General features: G+C 45.9%; 1 protein-coding gene across 2 annotated transcripts in view; it reads right to left on the reverse strand.

The window, feature by feature from the left end:
* Positions 1 to 20,300, reverse strand: part of STRN (striatin) — a 239,659-nt gene that overhangs the window by 25,543 nt on the left and 193,816 nt on the right. For both annotated transcript variants that reach the window (XM_082252290.1, XM_082252289.1), the window contains 2 exons: positions 12,224 to 12,364; positions 11,836 to 11,943 (listed from right to left, as the gene is read on the reverse strand). In XM_082252290.1, coding sequence (XP_082108416.1) covers positions 11,836 to 11,943; positions 12,224 to 12,364 — 249 coding nt within the window. The remainder of the gene's footprint in view (positions 1 to 11,835; positions 11,944 to 12,223; positions 12,365 to 20,300) is intronic.

Here is a 20,300-nt window from a genome sequence, read left to right on the forward strand (position 1 = left end):
CACTGTAGTGGGAGGGGCAGAGTCAGCCACGAGGGTGCGTTTGAGCACCTTGGTCCAATCCACCACAGCCTGAGCCACCATTACGGAGGCAAAAATAGGCTTGAGCATGGAACCCGCAACCATGTAGGAATTTCGGACGAGAGATTCCAGCCTCCTATCAGTAGGGTCCCTAAAAACAGGGGAGTCCTCGGTGGGGACCAAGATAGCCTTGTTCAATCTGGCCACCGTGTGATCCACTTGAGGAGGCACACACCAGCGCGCAGCCGTAGTGGCCGGAAAAGGGTAGAGAAGTTGAAACTTCTTAGGCACCACGAAGGTGTGTTATAAGTTACGCCATAGCTCATTCACCTTATGGTGAAATTCTGCGGGGCAAGGAAAAACCTGCGCCGTCTTGCGGGTCCTGTGTGTACCGAAAGAGGACACAACGCCCGGAGGGGTGGGCTCATCCTCCAAATGTAGTGTTTCCTTTACAGCTATGATTAACTCATCCATAGCTGCGCGTTCCTCGGGCGACCCATTGGGGGGGGGGTCATCCACCCCTGCGACCTCCGCCTCCCCCTCAGACTCTTGCGGGTCCTGAGAAGAGCGAGACCCCGAAAGGGCAGCGCTACCTACAGCAACCGTGTCACACTCAGAATCAGAAGAAAAGGAAATCCTAGGCCTTTTCCTAGCAGCACGTTCAGACATCAGCACATCCATTTTTGCCACCAAAGTTGCCACAACAGCCGCCAAATTAGTCTGGTTAGAGGATTCAGAGGACCCTGAATCCCCCACCAAAGCTGGAGGGAATTTGCTGTCCTGGGATTCCATAACCGAAATAACGGAATTTTTGTAAAATCTTACCTGTAAAATTCCTTTCTCTGAGTCCTCCGACAGTCGCCGCCTCTTCATATTCGTCACATATGGGGGTATTAGACTTTGCTCCGAAGGAGTAGCTAGGCAACAGAATATGTTAACAATAAGGCTTTAACATATCCCACCCTCAAGGGGTGGTCCCCTCAGTCAATACCCTCCTACTTCCTGCAACCATATCTCAGTTTTAGTGGAATAGCAGTAGAGTATACATTCAACCCCAAAAGAGGGGCGGGGGCGGCGACTGTCGGAGGACTCAGAGAAAGGAATTTTACAGGTAAGATTTTACAAAAATTCCGTTTTCTCTTACGTCCTCCGACAGTCGCCGCCTCTTCATATTCGTCACATATGGGGACGTCCCAAAGCAGTGCAAACATGAGGGGTGGGAAACGCATCCGCGCCGAAAGGCAACGCAGTCTCCACATCAAAGAAAGGAACCTTACCAAAGGAAGGAAACCAGCTGGGCAACAGCAAAAATAAGTGCTCAACAGGAGCAACAACCCAGGAAAAGACAAAAAAACCAGGGAATACAAAGATATCCCAACAGCCAGGAGTCCCCAACAAGGGACCCTATGGAACAGCCGCACTAAGAACCTTGCGGCCAAAGGAAGCATCCGCCGATGCCTGAACATCTACTTTGTAGAATTTTGTGAAAGTGTGCACGGTCGACCAGGTCGCCGCCTTACACACCTGGGCTACAGAAGCCCCATGACGGCAGGCCCAAGACGTACTCAGTGATCTAGTAGAGTGCGCCTTCACAGGCACAGGGGGAACCTTCCCCTGCAAGGCATAGGCCTGTTCAATGGTCTGCCTGATCCATTTGGCGATGGTAGAGGCCGAAGCCGCCATGCCCTTCCGAGGACCCTCTGGAAGAACAAACAAGGAGTCCGTCTTACGAAAAGACTCAGTCGATTTAAGGTAAACCCTAATCGCCCGAACAACATCCAGAGAGTGCAATCTCACCTCCTTTGGATGTTTAGGCTTCGTGCACAACGAAGGCAAAACAATATCCTCGTTAAGATGGAATTCCGAAACTCGTTTCGGCAGAAAAGAAGGATTAGGTCGCAAGACCATGCATTGTGACAGACAGGTCCTTCTCCAGACCCTGACTGGTCGCAGACCGAATCAGAATGTCGTCCAGATACCCCAGGACAGAAATGCCCTGGGCCCTCAATAATGCCAGAACCGGTGCAAGCACCTTGGTGAAGACCCGCGGAGCCGAGGCGAGCCCAAAGGGCAACGCCACGAACTGGTAGTGATCCTCCGCAATGGCAAATCGAAGGTATCTCTGATGCCCCTCGAATATGGGGATGTGAAGGTACGCATCCTTCAAATCGATGGAGGCCATGAATTCCCCCGGAACCAGGGCAGCCACCACCGAGCGCAGGGACTCCATGCGGAACTTGCGAACCCGCACAGAGCGGTTCAGAGCTTTCAAGTCCAGAATCGGACGAACCTTGCCCTCCTTCCTGGGCACGGTGAACAGATTGGAATAAAACCCCCGAAATCTGTCCCGATGAGGCACCGGAACCACCACACCCTGAGCCCTCAGGTCCCGCACCGCCAGGTGCAGATCCCGCAGGCGCTCTGGAGACAGTTGTAGATTTGAGGGAAAAAATCTGCTCTCCGGCCGAGAGAGAAACTCGATCTTGTAACCAGATCGAACGATTTCCAGAACCCATCTGTCCCGCACACGGGCCAACCAGGGCTGAAGAAAACCGAGCAAGCGTCCCCCCACCCCAAAACTGGGTGAGGGCGCCCCTTCAGGCCGAACTGTTATGGGCCGCAGGTCCGGATTGGCCGGACTTCTGTTTCCCAGACCAGGGCTTCTTCTGAGAGCCTTGGCCTTTGAACGGTTTGCCCTTGTAGTGCGGCCGTCCTGACAAGCTAGACATTAAAACTGAGATATGGTTGCAGGAAGTAGGAGGGTATTGACTGAGGGGACCACCCCTTGAGGGTGGGATATGTTAAAGCCTTATTGTTAACATATTCTGTTGCCTAGCTACTCCTTCGGAGCAAAGTCTAATACCCCCATATGTGACGAATATGAAGAGGCGGCGACTGTCGGAGGACGTAAGAGAAAAAACGTTTTTAAACAAGGGGCCCTTCAAGAGCACCGGGGACCCCGCAGCACACCGCTATAGAGACTGTGGAACACAGACCCCCCGCAGCGACAAAACTGACCAGGAAGATTGCACAAAATAGGACAGGAAAGGAACAGCAGGACAGAACCCCACAGTGTGTTACCAGCTCCTTCGGTCGGCTCTGTGAGAAAGAAGGAAGTGATGTCACCGCTGGAGGCTGAACTGAGGCTGCAGACCAAGGGAAAATGGATGCCTATTGAAACTAATGGGAGGCTTCGGCAAGATGGCCGCCGACATGTGTTCAGGACGATCGTATGCCACACGCAAGATGGCGCCGCAAGGCGCCAAAATCACTACATAGCATGCTGCATAAACGCCCATAATGAAGCCAGACATGCTGCCCACACTTAAAATGGCGGACCGGCGGTTTTTAACCCCGCAGCGGTCGCCGCATGTGTCTGCACCTTCAAGCACCCTAAAGTGACCTCAGGAGAGGGACCCCCCAATGCCCCACACAGCGCTGCTGTGAGAATAAAAAAGCCCCGCAGGGACCGGGAACAGGGAGCCCAAAACGCACAGACACAGGGGACACCACAGACACACAGGACTGCCGACCCCAGACAGAGGCCCCACACAGAATGTACTTACCTGTACCCGATGGCGTGGGGTGCCTCATATCCAGCGGGAAACCGCCCACCCTCAGATGGCAGGGGAGTGCCGCCAGCCAGAAACGTAGGACACTAGTAGTGCACGGACGAACCTATGCTGTGTCCAGTGAGGTAGCCACCTCACATGGCTGCATCCCTGATGGACAGGGACGGGTCGTTTGCGAGGCCAGGACGAACACATAGCCTGAAAAACGCTCGAAGGAGGGCTGGGATTCCATCTGACCCTCTGTCCTGGGGAACTAGGACGGTCAGTCCGATTCCCAGCTCCGCAAACGCCGTCTTCATCTGAAGATCCAACTAACTAGTGCTGATAAAATAAACAGCTAGGAAAGTAAAGAAAAATTACATTTTCAGAAAATAAATCATAAAAGAAAAAGAGGAAGGCTGAGACTGTAGCCTCAGCACAGGAAAGGCTATCCACTCCTAAGCTAGGCAGAAGACAAACTGAATTGGGATGGCTATTGCAGGGGGGTATTGGACTAGAAGGACAGCCCCCATGGGTGTTACAATGTAGATAAATTGTCCTTTTACAAGTCTTATGCCTAGAAACTCCTGTGGAGAGGAAGCAATACCCCATTAGTGAAGACTGTGTGAATGGGCGGCGACTGTCGGAGGACGTAAGAGAAATTATATTTCCCAAGTCATCCTCCAGGACGGTCACATGAGATGGCTCCTCCTCCTACAGGAAACACAAGCACAGTTAAAGCGGAGTTCCACCCGAAATTTATACTTACCTCCATCTTCTCGCTCCCGGTCACCTGAAAAACAAATGGATAATCGCAATTTTTTTTTTTTTTTCACTTACCTTTTAGAGAAAATATACTCACCTTACTTCCTTCTTCCTCCCCTCGGCGGCCACGGCGATTCGTCACTTCCTGGCTTTTGCAATGATTCCTGGGAGCTGAACGTCATAGCTCCCAGGAATCATTGCGCCTGCACCGGCCCCGACGTCAGTTCCGGGGCGCGCGCGTCATCCCCTTCTAAACAGCTTCTGGGCATGCCCAGAAGCTGTGGAGGGATGACGCGCGCGACCCGGAAGTGACGTCGGGGCCGGTGCAGTGCATCGTGGGACCGAAGAAGGAGGAAGAGGACCGAAGAGGACGCGGAAGAGGATCGTGCTGGCTTCAAGCTGCCCACACCTGAGATGGCAGCGCTGGAGAAGACAATTTCAAGGTAAGTATATCTCCTGAAAGGTAAGTGCAACCCGGGACAGATCAGAGGCTAGCCATTGTGGAATGTGCTAGCCCTGACTGTCCCGGGGGTATTTTTGTAAAGAAATGTATAACCAGGGTGGAACTCCGCTTTAAGTTTAAAAGGCTGCCCCACAGTTCTTGTGTTTCCTGTCCTGCTTGCACTAGCATGGTCCTTAACATCCCCTGTTTGTTATTTTCAATTCCCCTATCCTGGGCAGGCGTCCTGGGATACCTCCTCCTTCCACCGGCCTGAGCCGATAAGAATATCTGGCGGGCAGGTGCCAGCAATGGGGGCGAGGGAGGAGGACTTCCTAGGGGGAGGAGGGGGTCGTGAGAGCTCAGAAGATACCCTCTCCTCTCTCTCTCTAATGGGGCAGATGTGCGGCTGGAGACCTGAGGGCAGGTAGATTCCAGTAACCTGCCCTAAGCTTACCTTGCTCCGGGTGGGACCGAGGAGAGGCCGACCAAGAAGGGACCATGGCGGCCAGCCGGAGGCCGCGCTGAGCCGCTCGCCATCCTCTTCGGAAGTGTCATCCTCACGCTGGGCTCCCGGTGGAGTCTCCAGCGTGTGCTGTAGCAGCCAGCGTCGCCGCTGGCGCGGCGAAAAAGACGCAACTAAGATGGCGCCGCCACCGGAAGTGGGGCGACGGCCATATTGGATGTGGGCAAATGTGCCGGGAAAGCGCCGGAAAAGCGACAGCGAGGCTTTGGCGGGAAATTCAATTATAAAAGGCGCCAGTTCACATAACAATCGGGCTACACTTGGCTACGTTCAGCTGCTGCAAGATTCCTTCCCTCCAGGCGGTCCTAATGGCGGAGGACCAGTCCCTGCTACCAGAGGCTGTTGCTTGCGGCCCCAGCCTGAGTATGGTAAGTGGAGGGAAGAAGAGGGGAAGGGTGCAACCCCATCACCCACACCCCCCTCCCGGAAAAAAAAAAAGGGGGGGGGTAAAAAGGGGGAGGGAGAACGCACATCCCAGGGACGGGCGATAATTGGCTTTATGTCTCTTTTTCTTTATCTACAGACCAAACCCGCAGAAGCTACAGACACGTCGGTTAAACCAAAGAAAAAGCACTTCCGCATCTGCGGGACAAAAATACCAACGGATTCAGACAAACTACTGTGCCAAAAGTGCATCAAGATAGTTGTCAGCGAAGAATCCAAGCCACTAGGGAAGGATTTCCTCGATTTCAAAAAGAAGTCGCGTCCACTCTAAAATCGCTACAGTCATCCATAGAAGGGATGAAAAGAGCAGACCAACCATCCACGTCAGGATACCGCACGAAAACGGCAAGGATTCAAACGGTCGCCAGGCTAATGGAAGAATCCTCAGAATCAGACTGCCAAGATGAGGAAGGAGAACTCCTGGGAGGAGACAGCTCAGACTCAGAAGAGCATGACAGTGAGGTACAGGAAAAAGTGACCAGACACCTATTCCCAACGGAAGAGACGGAGGAACTACTGAAAGCAATATATGTAACAGAAGACCTACAAGAAGAGGAAGAACCAAGATCGGTAAGAGACCGACTATATAGAGGCCTACAGGTTCCGAAGACACGTACCTTTCCGGTCCACCAATCCCTGAAAGGGATTATCAAGAAGGAGTGGGAATGTCCCGAAAACAAGCTTTTCTTCCCTAAAGCAATGAAAAAGATTCCCCTTTGAGGAATCAGTAGGGGTTTGGTCCAAATGCCCAAAAATTTACGCACCTCTAGCCAAAGTGTCAAAAAAAGTCGGACTTGTCTTTTGAAGACATGGGCCACTTAAAAGATCCGATGGATAAGAAGATCGATGTGACACTTCGGAGGGCTTATGAGGCGGGGGCAGCATCTTTTCAGCCAAATATGGCAAATACCTGCGTGGCTAGGAACGTGTCCTTCTGGCTGGAACAGCTAAGGGGACAGTTGGAAAAGGTCCCAGGGAGCAAAGAGGAACAGGATTCCCTCCTCTTGATAGAGAAAGGGGTGGCCTATATGGCAGATGCAGCAGCGGAAGGGGTACGAATAGCAGCCCGAACCACTGGTCTAGTAAACTCTGCCAGAAGACCCCTCTGGCTCAAAACATGGGAAGGCGACTACGCATCTAGAAATAAGCTGTGCAATATCCCTTTTGACGGGAAGCTACTCTTCGGCCAGGAACTGGATAAGGTCCTGGAAAGATCGGCGGACAAATCAAAAGGATTCCCCGCTAAAAAGAAGGAAAAACAGAAGAGATTTTTTCGCCGCCCGAGAGGCGATACACAGTCCAAGGGAGGAAAACCAAATACCCAGAGGAAGTGGGTATACAATAAGGGCAAGGGTAGACCAAACAACCCCTTCCCCAATAATAGCAGCAATGTCAGCAAGCCCCAGTGACACCAGACGGCCGGTAGGTTGGAAACTGAGATTCTTCTCCCCCCAATGGGAAGAATTCTGCACCAACCGTTTCATAGTACATATCCTCAAGGAAGGTTACAAGATAGAATTCGTGACAACTCCCCCTCACAAATCTGGGGTAACCTCTCTACCAAGAACATCACCAGCAAAAGAAGCTTGGGAAACATCCATATCAAACCTATTGCAGGAGGAGGTAATAAAGGAAATACCCTTATCACACCAAGGTGAAGGGTTCATTTCCAGAGTCTTTTTAAGACTAAAACCATCAGGCAAACATCGCCTAATCCTAAATCTCAAGGACCTCAACCGAAGAGCAAGGTACAGGAGGTTCAAGATGGAATCCATCTTCTCAGTGAGAACACTACTTCCCGAAGATGCTTTCCTAGTAACCCTAGATCTCCAAGATGCCTATTTACATGTGCCAATACATATAAGGCATCAAAAGTTCCTAAGGTTCGCAACCAAATTGGGGTCACAAATACGCCTATTCCAGTTCCAGGCACTCCCATTCGGAATCTCCTTGGCACCGAGAATCTTTACCAAGATTATGGCGGAGGTAGTCCAGGACCTTTGAGTAAGAGGGGTCCAGATAATTCCCTACCTAGACGACTTCCTGATATACGGCAAATCAGAAGCAGAAGCGTTGGAAAATCTCAGAACAACAGAGGATTTCCTCACATCACTGGGGTGGGTGATCAACACCCAGAAATCCAACAGAATCCCTTCACAGGAGACAGTGTTCCTAGGTTATCGAATCAACACAGTGACACAAAAAATCCTGTTACCAGAGAACAAGATTGTGAAGCTCAAAGAAGCTCTGAGACGCCTAATAGAGTTAAGCCGTATATCAAGAAGAGACACTATGGTGGTCCTGGGCCTCATGTCAGCAGCCATCCCAGCAGTACAGTGGGCTCAGCTACACATGAGACCTCTACAGAGACATCTCTTGAGTCACTGGAATGGGAAGACCTCAGAACTGGACGGTGTAATATCGATTCCACCAACCGTAAAAAAGTCACTAACCTGGTGGCTAAAGGAAGACTCCCTATCTCAAGGGAGACTCTGGATGCCTACAGTACAGGTCAGGATAATGACGGATGCAAGCCTTTTCGGCTGGGGAGCCCACATAGGACATCAGGTGAGACAGGGAACCTGGTGCCAATCTGGGGAAGAAGTGTCCTCAAATATGAGGGAACTGGCGGCCGTAAGAGAAGCTCTGGTAGGATTCCAACAAGAGACAAAAAGGAAAACATGTCCAAATTCAGTCGGACAACGTGACGACAGTCTCTTACATCAACCACCAAGGTGGTACACGCTCAAAGCACCTGATGAGAATAGCGCAAGCCATCCTATCAGAGGCGGAAGCAAACCTCTTATCCCTTTCAGCAGTGCACATAAAGGGGTCAACAAATGTGCTGGCAGATCTACTGAGCCGGAAGCACCTGGACCCAGCGGAGTGGGAGCTAAATCAACAGGTTTTCAACCTGCTGGTACAGAAGTGGGGCACACCGGAGGTGGACCTTTTCGCCACAGAAAGCAACAGAAAAGTAAGGACGTTTTTCTCTCCCTACACAAGGAAAGACGCATTGGGCATAGATGCCCTAGCATTCCTCTGGAGCTTTGGCCTGGCGTATACATTTCCCCCCGATCCAACTGATTCCAAGGACAATCAGGAAGATCCATCGAGAGGGGACAAGGGTAATCCTAGTGGCACCCTTCTGGCCAAAACGAGCATGGTTCACTCCACTCTGGAAAATGGCGGAGGAAGAACCCTGGATTCTACCAGCTCAGGAAGACCTTCTGGCCCAAAAGGGAGCACATCACCCTTCCAGTCAGACGCTACAACTAGCAGCATGGATCCTGAACGGAGCATACTACTAAATAAAGGACTATCTACAAGAGTCACGGAAGTACTGCTCCAGAGCAGAAAACCTGTAACTAGGAAGATTTACAACAAGATATGGAAGACATACAGACTTAAAATGGAGCCCAGCAACAAGAACCTAAAAGATATTAGCACTGTGCTAGAATTTTTTCTAGACGGAGTAGACAAAGGTCTGGCCATAAACACCCTTAAAGTGCAGGCGGCAGCTCTGTCAATCTTTCTGGAAAAACCTATAGGAGAAGATCCTTTAGTAAAGAGGTTTTTTAGATCCATCCAAAGATCCAGGCCTAGCAAAGATCTTACCTTGGCCCATAGTACTACAGGCACTCAAAGCCCCTTTGGAACCATTAGAAGAATGCAACCTAAAGAATCTTACTCTGAAAGCGGCATTTCTTGTGGCAATTACATCAGCCAGAAGGGTGAGCGACCTACAGGCCCTTTCCATTAAGGAACCTTTCTTAAAGATTTTTCCGGATAAATTAATCCCGAGGACGGACCCTCTTTTCCTTCCGAAGGGATCATCGGAATTCCATCGGACACAAGAAGTGGTCCTTCCATCATTCGGCCAAAACCCAACCTCACCAGGGGAGGAGGTTTTTTCTACTCTGGACGTCAAGAGGTGTATCCTACACTACATAGAAGCCACCAGAGAAATCAGGAAATCAGCTAACTTATTTATACTTTTTGGAGGCAATCAGAAAGGGAAGGCAGCCTCAAAATCATCCATAGCCAGGTGGATCAGAATGGCTATCTGCGCAGCCTACACAGTGCAAAACAAAAGTTTACCAGCCGGTATCAAGGCACACTCCACCCGAGTGATATCAACATCTTGGGCAGAAAAGGCTGGGGCCTCAGCAGAGCAAATCTGCAAAGCAGCCACCTGGTCAAGTGATCTGACGTTTGTCAAACACTACAGGGTCGACCTGGTCTCCGCCCAGGATCTATCCTTCGGTCGCAAAGTGCTCAAGGCAGTAGTCCCACCCTAGGTATGCATCGTTGGGGTCTCATGTGACCGTCCTGGAGGATGACTTGGGAAAGAATAAGTTATTACCTGATAACTCCCTTTCCAGGAATCCTCCAGGACGGTGGACCCCCACCCTATTAATTGTATACTTCTTAGAAATTATAGTTTGAGCTAGTCGCTTAAGCAGGCCAGTTCATCTTTTTACAACTGTGGGGCAGCCTGTGGGGCGGCCTTTTAAACTTAACTGTGCTTGTGTTTCCTGTAGGAGGAGGAGGAGCCATCTCATGTGACCGTCCTGGAGGATTCCTGGAAAGGGAGTTATCAGGTAATAACTTATTCTTTTTTAGCAAAGACCCAAGGGAATAAAATGGCAGTTGTTGCAACTTTTTTATGTCACCTGGTATTTGCACAGTGATTTTTTAGCGAAAAAAAAAAAAAAAAACTTTTGTGAAAAAAAAAAAAAAAAAAAAAAAAACAACAATAGATAGTAAATAGATACCCAACATGTCACACTTTAAAATTGCACACTCATGGAATGGTGCCAAACTTTGGCAGTTAATCTTCATAGGCGACACATTTAGAGGTTACCAGTTTGTTACAGAGGAGACGGGAGCGCTCCAATTTTTTTTTTTTTTTTTTTTTTTTATTGGTTTTACACTTTTCCTTCATTTTTTGTTAACACGTCTATTCCTATAACAAGAAGTGTAAACATCCCTTGAAATAGGAATAGGGAATGACAGGTCCTCCTTTTGGAGAGATCTGAGGTCTATAAATCCCCATATCTAGCCTCTATGCGGAGATAAAAAAAAAAAAAAAACTAAAAAACAAAAACAAAGAAAAACAATCTCAGGCTTTCCAGCTGACAACAGCAGTGTTTACATCTGCAGGCGCCGGAAGGGATGTCATGACATCGCTTGCGGCAACCAAAGGGTCATAGAGATGGCCGGGGACCATCTGGTCCATGTGCAGCTCCATGGTAAAGGGGCGGCGCCACTGGATTCATTCTCTGGCTCCTCTCCTACCGGCTGTAAAAGCAATCAAGCGGCCACTATGATTAATTGTACATGAGAGGGAATCTCTAGCTGGAAAAAAAAAAAAAAAAAACACGATATCCGATGATGCCTGCAGCTGCAGACATTATTCAGATATCTCAACTTCAATCTAAGGACATCCACCCAAGGTTAAAGCGGAGTTCCACCCAAAAGTGGAACTTCCGCTTTAGGGAGTCCTGACCCCCTGACATGCCACATTTGGCATGTCATTTTTTTGGGGGGGGAGCGGGTACCTAGTTTTGACAGGTACCCGCTCCTACTTCCGCTCGGAGCGCCGCGGCGCCCTGAACGGAAGTTCTCCTCTCCCCCTCCCTCCCTGCAATCTTCTGGGACACGTCAGAGGTCCCAGAAGATTGCCGGCAAATCACGGCGCGCAGCGCGACTCGCGCATGCGCAGTGGGTACCCGGCTGTGAAGCCGCAAACTGTCACAGCCGGGTGCCCACAGCAGTGATGCCGGCGCCGAGGGAGAGGATCGAGGCTTCAGGCGGCCGCATCGCTGGACCGTTGGACAGGTGAGTGAATGGCTGGAACTCCGCTTTAAGTTGGTAATGTTCACAGGCTATACAGTATCAAAGTATTCTGTTCCAAAAATTTGTGGTGACCTCTATGCCTGAACCATCCATGGATAACTCCACCCCCCTATATACCATAAAGTCATTAGGGAAGGTTTCCTACATATGGGAACCCTTGAAATTTTTTCAGGGGGCATAAATTTTTCTTGTGCTTTTTTTTTTTTTTTAATACAAAAAACGACACATACCTGTATTGTTATCATAAAATTTGATGTGACGATCTTCGTGAGCAGTGATGCTGATTGGAAGAGTCGGATGGCTAATTACTCTATTTATCTGGCAGCTAGTATTAACACCTAGAGAAAACAATGCATACATAAATCTACTGAAATAAACATTTCTCTGTTAAAGAAAAACTTAAGTACTCATTAACTAGTTGGCTAGTTTTCATACAATCTAAGCATTAAGGAGAGTGATTAAAAGCAGAGTTCTAATAAAAAAAACTCAGATCTCCAGTGTAAAATAGAGGTATCCATTTTATTCCCCTGCCACCAATATAGACAGTAGGTTTTAATTCTTTAGAGATTTAAATATGTGTCTAATAATCAAACTGAAATCTCAAAATCGGAGACATACCTGTATCTATGCAAGACTCTAACGTTAGGACTTTCTGGTGTGTTTCCATGTTAAAGATGCTTGTGTGACCACTGCTAAATGATGCAACCATATGGGCTGGGTCACTACTTACTAGGTCCAAAGACGAAGGAATTCCTAATTCTGTAGAAAAAAGTAGTAAAAAAAAAAAAGTAAATAATGTACAATAAAGCACATCATAAAATCAATTATTTGATATTTATATGAAGGCTTTGCGGATTTTCCTGCTGTATAAACATCGCTTGGACAGACCTTCAACTTAAAAAACGAACAGTACGGAAATTCACAATATACATTTTTATGACCATCTATGTTTCTCACTCCCCATGGCCTTATATTCCAAAAAAACTGCTGATTGAAGAGAGTCAGCAGAGCAGAGCTCATTCAACTGAACACCCTTGAGTATAAAAGAACTATGCTCAAGGTATCCGAATCATGATGTGGAGGATTACCCTATTAGCCTTTGTAGATCAATCCAATGCTGCATATAACAACTTTTGTTTTTTCTCAACACATACTTATTAAGCAATCATCAGACTGTTGGCTTCTCCTAACGCACCGACACTGCTTTATGTACTTGTCAAAGTAGAACTGAAGACAAAAGTTTTTTTTGATAGTGTAAGGGAGGATTATAACAGTCAGGTTTTATTTTTGTGCCATCTCTGTACTATTGGGTACATTTCCTATTATTTCCTGTCCCATAGGCAAAACAAGAAGTGAGAGGAAATCCCTCCAAAGAGCAGGAATCCCTGGTTGTCATCAAGGTCGCCAGAACGGGCGGCACAGCGGTGTAATGGTCAGCATTTTCCCCTTACAGCAAAAGGGTTGCTGGTTCGAAACCCAACCATGACACTACCTGCCAGGAGTGTGCATGTACTACCTGTGCCTGCGTGGGTTATCTCCGGATACTTCAGTTTCCTCCCACACTCCAAAGACATGCTGATAGGTTAATTGGCTCCTGTCTAATTTGGCCCTGGTATGTGTATGTATGAATGTCAGTTAGTTAGATTGTAAGCTCCTTGAGGGTAGGGACTGATGTGAATGTACAATGTATATGTAAAGCGCTGTGTAAATTGACAGTGCTATATAAGTACCTGAAATAAACTAGTTTTCCCGTTTAAATTTTTCTTATTAGTGTTCCGGGAGAAGCCAAAATTTGGAATTTTAATTTATTTTCACTTTCAGTGGTAACAGGAAACATGACAGAGGGAGTGAATATCCCCAACAGGAACAGATAGCAATGAGAACCTTACAGGTGTTCTAATCCCTCTCAACTCTATTCAAAAAAGGTTTTTCCTTCAGTTATACCTTTATTATATGCAAAAAAATAGTAGCGCTAGATGTGAGCAATGTGTGTTGAACCAAAAGGGAAAATACAATGAACAAAATACCTAATAAATATACACAGATATTATAAATGGTGCACAATGTGAACAAAAATGTGCAGTCCAAAACAAGTCCAAAATGAAAAAAAGACTGAACTCTTCTTGATGGTGAATGAAGGTGAAGAAGAGGACGTGCAAAGACCAAATCCCTCTTGGCACCCACGTGTAAAGAAAAGAGGCAATACCCTTACCAACTCAACATAATAAAACACTTGAGAAGATGACACCAGCCAGTGTAATAGATATGAAGTCCCAACCTTTCACTCTTCCACCGAATATGTGGTATAGCAAAACTCTTACCAAAGGCAAGTACCGCACAGGTCAGATGGTGAGTGGTAATGTTCTCCAAATCATCAGGCAAACTATCCAGACTAGCAGGCAGTGAATTTTCTTGTAAACCTTATTCCGACTCCTGTTGCTGTATGGGGGTTGGTCTCTCTCCTATACCCCTCACACTCAGTGACAGATAGTGCCCAAAAAAGAATGAAACAGGCAATAGTGCATTACCTCTTAAATGATTGGGAATGGAGTCGATGCTTTATCAGGGGAAACGCTTTGGGGGGAGAAGCCTGCGCCATCACCACCCGTGGTCCGCGCTGCAGAGCGGCCACGATTGAATTTGCAATCGCCTATTTATTCAACTTAACTAAGTGTTCTACCTTTTTTTAATAAAGTCGTTTAAGAGGTAATGCACTATTGCCTGTTTCATTCTTTTTTGGGCACTATCTGTCACTGAGTGTGAGGGGTATAGGAGAGAGACCAACCCCCATACAGCAACAGGAGTCAGAATAAGATTTACAAGAAAATTCACTGCCTGCTAGTCTGGATAGTTTGCCTGATGATGTGGAGAACATTACCACTCACCATCTGACCTGTGCAATACTTATACCCAATAACTCAGATGGTGAGTGGTAATGTTCTCCACATCATCAGGCAAACTATCCAGACTAGCAGGCAGTGAATTTTCTTGTAAATCTTATTCTGACTCCTGTTGCTGTATGGGGGTTGGTCTCTCTCCTATACCCCTCACACTCAGTGACAGATAGTGCCCATAGTGCATTACCTCTTAAACGACTTTATTAAAAAAAGGTAGAACACTTAGTTAAGTTGAATAAATAGGCGATTGCAAATTCAATCGTGGCCGCTCTGCAGCGCGGACCACGGGTGGTGATGGCGCAGGCTTCTCCCCCCAAAGCGTTTACCCTGATAAAGCATCGACTCCATTCCCAATCATTTAAGAGGTAATGCACTATTGCCTGTTTCATTCTTTTTTGGGCACTATCTGTCACTGAGTGTGAGGGGTATAGGAGAGAGACCAACCCCCATACAGCAACAGGAGTCGGAATAAGGTTTACAAGAGAATTCACTGCCTGCTAGTCTGGATAGTTTGCCTGATGATGTGGAGAACATTACCACTCACCATCTGACCTGTGCAATACTTGCCTTTGGTAAGAGTTTTGATATACCACATATCAGGTGGAAGAGAGAAAGGTTGGGACTTCATATCTATTACACTGGCTGGTGTCATCTTCTCAAGTGTTTGATTATGTTGAGTTGGTAAGGGTATTACCTCTTTTCTTTACACATGGGTGCCAAGAGGGATTTGGTGTTTGCACGTCCTCTGCCTCACCTTCATTCACCATCAAGAAAATTTCAGCCTTTTTTTCCATTTTGAACTTGTTTTGGACTGCACATATTTTCATAGCACGTTTTTGTTCACATTGTGCACCATTTATAATATCTGTGTATATTTATATTTATTAGGTATTTTGTTCATTGTGTTTTCCCTTTTGGTTCAACACACATTGCTCACATCTAGCGCACCCATTTTTTGCACATCACACATTTACTTTAACAAGGTTAAAGTTTCGGTTTCTACTGAAGATTAATTTTTTGTTTGCGCACCTCATTCTTCAACATACCTTTATTATAGTAATTTAAAGTAATTTGGAAAAATAATATTTAGTTGTGCTTAATTATTTTTCAGCCTGTCCATACAATATACTAGGGCTGCCCCAGTAGCAAGAAAAGGTATGAAGGTACACAATTACAGTATGTCCTAAATATGCAGTTTTCAAGAGATATTAAGGCTATTCCTAGAATAATATAATTATTTCTACTGCTTATTAATACTCTTTAAAAAGGCAATCATACTGAATGGGGTCTTATGTAAGCCAGTATTGTTTAGTTTATATTTAGCTTTTTTTTCCCGTTTTCCTATGAATGTTTGAGCATGTCTGGTCACCTTTCACAGTTTTTATCCGTTTTTCCTGTCTGGGGTGCTTGGGCAAGTCTCAAATGTGTTTTACGAATGTTAAATGTTTTTTGATGACATTCAGAATGTATGTCTTGTGGCGTCCATGAGGTGAATGCTATGATGCTGCTGTCTATTTCCGGTTAGCAAGTAGTTTGGGTTGGAGCGCAAGCATCAGCCTACTACCAGCGAGAGGGAGGTGCGTCCTTCCGGGATATTCACATAGCTTAGTGCTAGAACGCACATTGTAACCGGAAGTGACGCACCTCCGTCAATTACGCGGCTTTCGGCGCGACGCAGTTACAGCCTCCGTGACTTCCGGGTCCCCGCAATAGGATTTCCTGTATTTACCATATTTAAAGCATGACGACGGGTGTGGGCTTTGCCTTTGACAATGTCCTACTTGTGATGAAACGCGTCAGCTACGCCCGCACGTCGATACGCTTACTCTGGCTTCCTAATTATTCCATGCGCTACCTGTTGGTGGACATGTGAGTTGCCAATTTTACTTGCTTTTCATTTAATAAAGAAGTTTACTATGCCATTGGAGTTTGTTCTCTATCTTTGGAGGTATATGGGTCATTTAAGGCTGAACACCTGAGTGGAGTTTTTGGAATCGCTACCTGTATTGATCTGTTTGCTTTCCGGAGATTTGCCTGTTCCAGGGAATCAATTGAATACATGCCCATTTTGACCTACCCTAACCGGTGGTCAATTGGTTCCGGTAAGAGGACATCTTTATTGTTTGATGCACATGGTCATCTCCTTCTCCTACCTTGATACCATCTCCTGGTGTTGGACTTCTTGATATCTGACCTTTTTGGAGTATATCTGCACTTTTGTTGGACTATACATTAATCAGTGTTGCCTATCATTTGTGCTTGATATAAGTTGGCGATATACCACTACCAATTATCTATAATCATACTGAAACATTTTTGTGTCTGTGTGGGAAAATAATTTTTACATACTATGACGACAATAGTTGTCTTTACATATAGAATACCGACAAACATGAGCAGAGCAGTGCATTTTCTAAATGATCAATGATGTAATACATTATATACTGTGTACTGGGTTGTGTTTTCGAAGTTTAAATACATGCAAACATAAAACACACAAAAAAGCAAAAACAGCATAACTTCTCAAGCTGTGCTTACAAGGCACATTGTGAACTCATGGGTTATGTACATATTCTTGGTTCACATCCATCTATCATTTTTATATACCCCCTTGGGCAAAAAAGCAAATTCACAATAAATCCACAATATGCAGGTTTATGTAAAAGTATTTTTTTGCTGTCTTTTATAATATGGCGTTATCCATTGGCTATCGACGCATCAACGCACCATTGCATCTTTCCTTGCCTCTAACAGAAACATGAATACAAAAATGTGTGTAGAACAATAAAGGCAAGGGGTTTTATGTTTAGTACGAAAATCTTAAATTTTTTTTAGCATTTGTTGAGGGAAAGATGAATTATATGTCGAAACATCCAAAAGCATAAGCAGCACTGCAACAAAGGGCAACAGGCCCAAAAAATAAACACAAAACTGGGGAACTGCCTGCAGCTCAAATGGGCCACCTCAACGCCTGAAGCTGGCATTAGGTAAGGCCTGAACATACATTTAGTAGAAGACCAGTTGGTAGCATTGAAAACTTTGCAAAAAGTTGCATGCGGAAAAGAGCAAGAGGCGCTTACAAATTTAGTAGAGTGTGTCTTGACAGGAAACGGTGGAGCCCAATCCTTCAGACAATATGTTTGGATAACTTCCTGAACCACCTAGAGATGGAGGACCAAGATGATGGTGTACCCTTAGCACCGGTTTACATTAGTGCGATCACGGAGATCGCATGTAATTCGGAGCGCACTGCTCCTAAATTACATGCGATCTTATGTGCGGTGCAAATTTCAGCCATACACTTTGTATGGCTGAATTCGCACCGCATCCGCACTAAACTCGAACCTGACCCTTTCTTTATCCGCAGCAGAATCGGATCGCATAGTGGTTCACACTAGTGCGATCCGATTCTGTGCGAATTTGCAGATCGCAACTGGGGGTGACGTTAACTTTTAACTGACCCACTGCGTATCGCATATGGCATTGTTCCCGCATCGCACAAATGTAAACCGGGACTCATGGGGTCCATGAGGAATACAAAAAGGAGTCAGTCGTCCTAAAGAGGCAGAGCTGTCAAAATCCAGGCTAGAAACATGGGTAATCCTCTTGAGCAGAAGCCTGTGCTTGCTGGACAAAGGGTGGGGGAGACATTAGGGGTACCAAATACCGGATGTTTACCTAAAGAGGACCTGTCACCTGTCTAATACTGTCAAATTGGGTGATTGTTAGTCTTGCTATACCAAGTGGTTACATTTTAACTAATAATAAAATAAGTTAAAAGTTTTAAATAAATAAAAAATTATATTATATATATATATATATATATATACACACTCAACACATGAGCATGCAAAGGGCAGGCTTATGTACAGTATCTCACAAACGTGAATACACCCCTACATTTTTGTAAATATTTTCTTTTCATGTGACAACAATGAAGAAAGGACACTTTGCTACAATGTAAAGTAGTGAGTGAACAGCTTGTATAACGGTGTAAATTTGATGCCCCCTCAAAATAACTCAACACACAGCCATTAATGTCTAAACCACCAAAAGAGAGTACAAAAAAAGGAGTTTGTACCACATATGGAGCCAAAAAGGTGCTGCACACCCCACACTATGGAAAAGAACAAAAACGAAAGAAGTTCCCCCAGGGTTTTTTTTAGCAGCAATCTATTAAATCAGAAACCTATAGTAAAAAAATATATTCTTTATTATTAACAATTCATAAAAAAAAGGCTTGATGCCACATGAAGTTAAAAAATCTGGTTACATAGACAAAGGAATCATCAAACAGTTGATAACAGTTGTTGCATGGTAGCTATAGTGGAGCTGCCAAACAATGATATACCCCAAAGCTTTTCAACCTTTTAAAGTCACGGTCTATTCTATAAAATATATGCAGAACATTAATAATCTGATCCATTCCATACATAGTGTATTGTTATTTTGTTTATTGTCATTCCCTTAGATTTATGTTCCTTATTCCCCCCATTTGCGGACAGTCCGTAGGATCTTTCTGGCTTCCCGACACAGGTAGGGGGATTGCGCGGTTTCTGCTCTCTCCCCTGCTTGCACATCCCCCGGTCTTCTGGTAGGGGGATGGCTCTTTCTGTGTCAGCGGCGTCCCGTGTTCACTTCTGAGTCTTCCTGGCTGGATGCGCATGCGTGGCTCTGGCAGTCACGTGGTCCGCGCCTGCGCACTATTCCGACAGACCACGTCATTTGCGGTGGAAGGGACGGCGGTGGCCGGGGCTTAGGCCTTCAGGGACGCCGGAGTCGACGTAACTGCTGCATTTGCGGCCATGACAATGGACGATGTGGATGGGAGGATCTTGCTATGGGGGGGGGGGGGTTGACTCTCCCTTCAGTTTGGCAATTATCTAATTAAGATCCCTACATAAATATATCCTTGCTCTCCACATGGTCCCAGTACATTCCCGGGCACCGTGGTGTGAGCAGGATATCTCCAAGAGTATTACAACAATACGATTTGTAAGTAAATTTTTTTTATCACTAATTCTTGCCCCTTCACTCCTATATGCCATTATTATTTGCAATATATTGTATCATATAATTTTCTTTACCCCTTATTTCTCACACTTTTCTCTTCAATCAATGCCACAGATTGATGAATCAACCATATATTGCACATGGCATAGGTGTTCTTATGCTTTTACCCACATTATCAATACCCTATGTGTGCATGCACATATATACGCGGGAACACGTGTAAATGTGCTTCTGCATATGCACGCATGCATACATCCATGTTTTATCGTTTTTGTTTTATTTTAGTAAATCTTAATTTTGATCAACTGCCAAAACTACATATTTTTTTAACAATTCAGCAAACCTGTGGGGAGTGCACTCTCGGTTCGGATCCTTCTTTCCTCTCCTCCTTGTGCCATAAAGGTGATTATCCGCAAGCCACTTTCCCGCGAATACTGTGCAAATCGGTGGGACTTACAGGGACTGTCTAGTTCAATCATTGGTTGCAAGCTGTTGTTTCACCTTCCAGTGGTAATTATATATTGCATATACATGTTCAATCTTGTTGTTTTCACAAAAACATTTGATGGAATGGATCATATTAATGTTATGCATATATTTTATAGAATACACCCCCTGAAGAAGACCGCGACTTTAAAAGGTTGAAACGCGTCGGAGTATGTCCTTGTTTGGCAGCTCCTACTATAGCTACCATGCAACAAATGTTATCAATTGTTTGATGATTCCTTTGTCTATGTAACCAGATTCTTTAACTTCATGTGGCATCAAGCCTTTTTTATGAACTG

The sequence above is a fragment of the Pelophylax lessonae genome (genome assembly GCF_965119305.1).
Source record: "Pelophylax lessonae genome assembly, chromosome: 3".
NCBI lineage: Eukaryota > Metazoa > Chordata > Amphibia > Anura > Ranidae > Pelophylax > Pelophylax lessonae.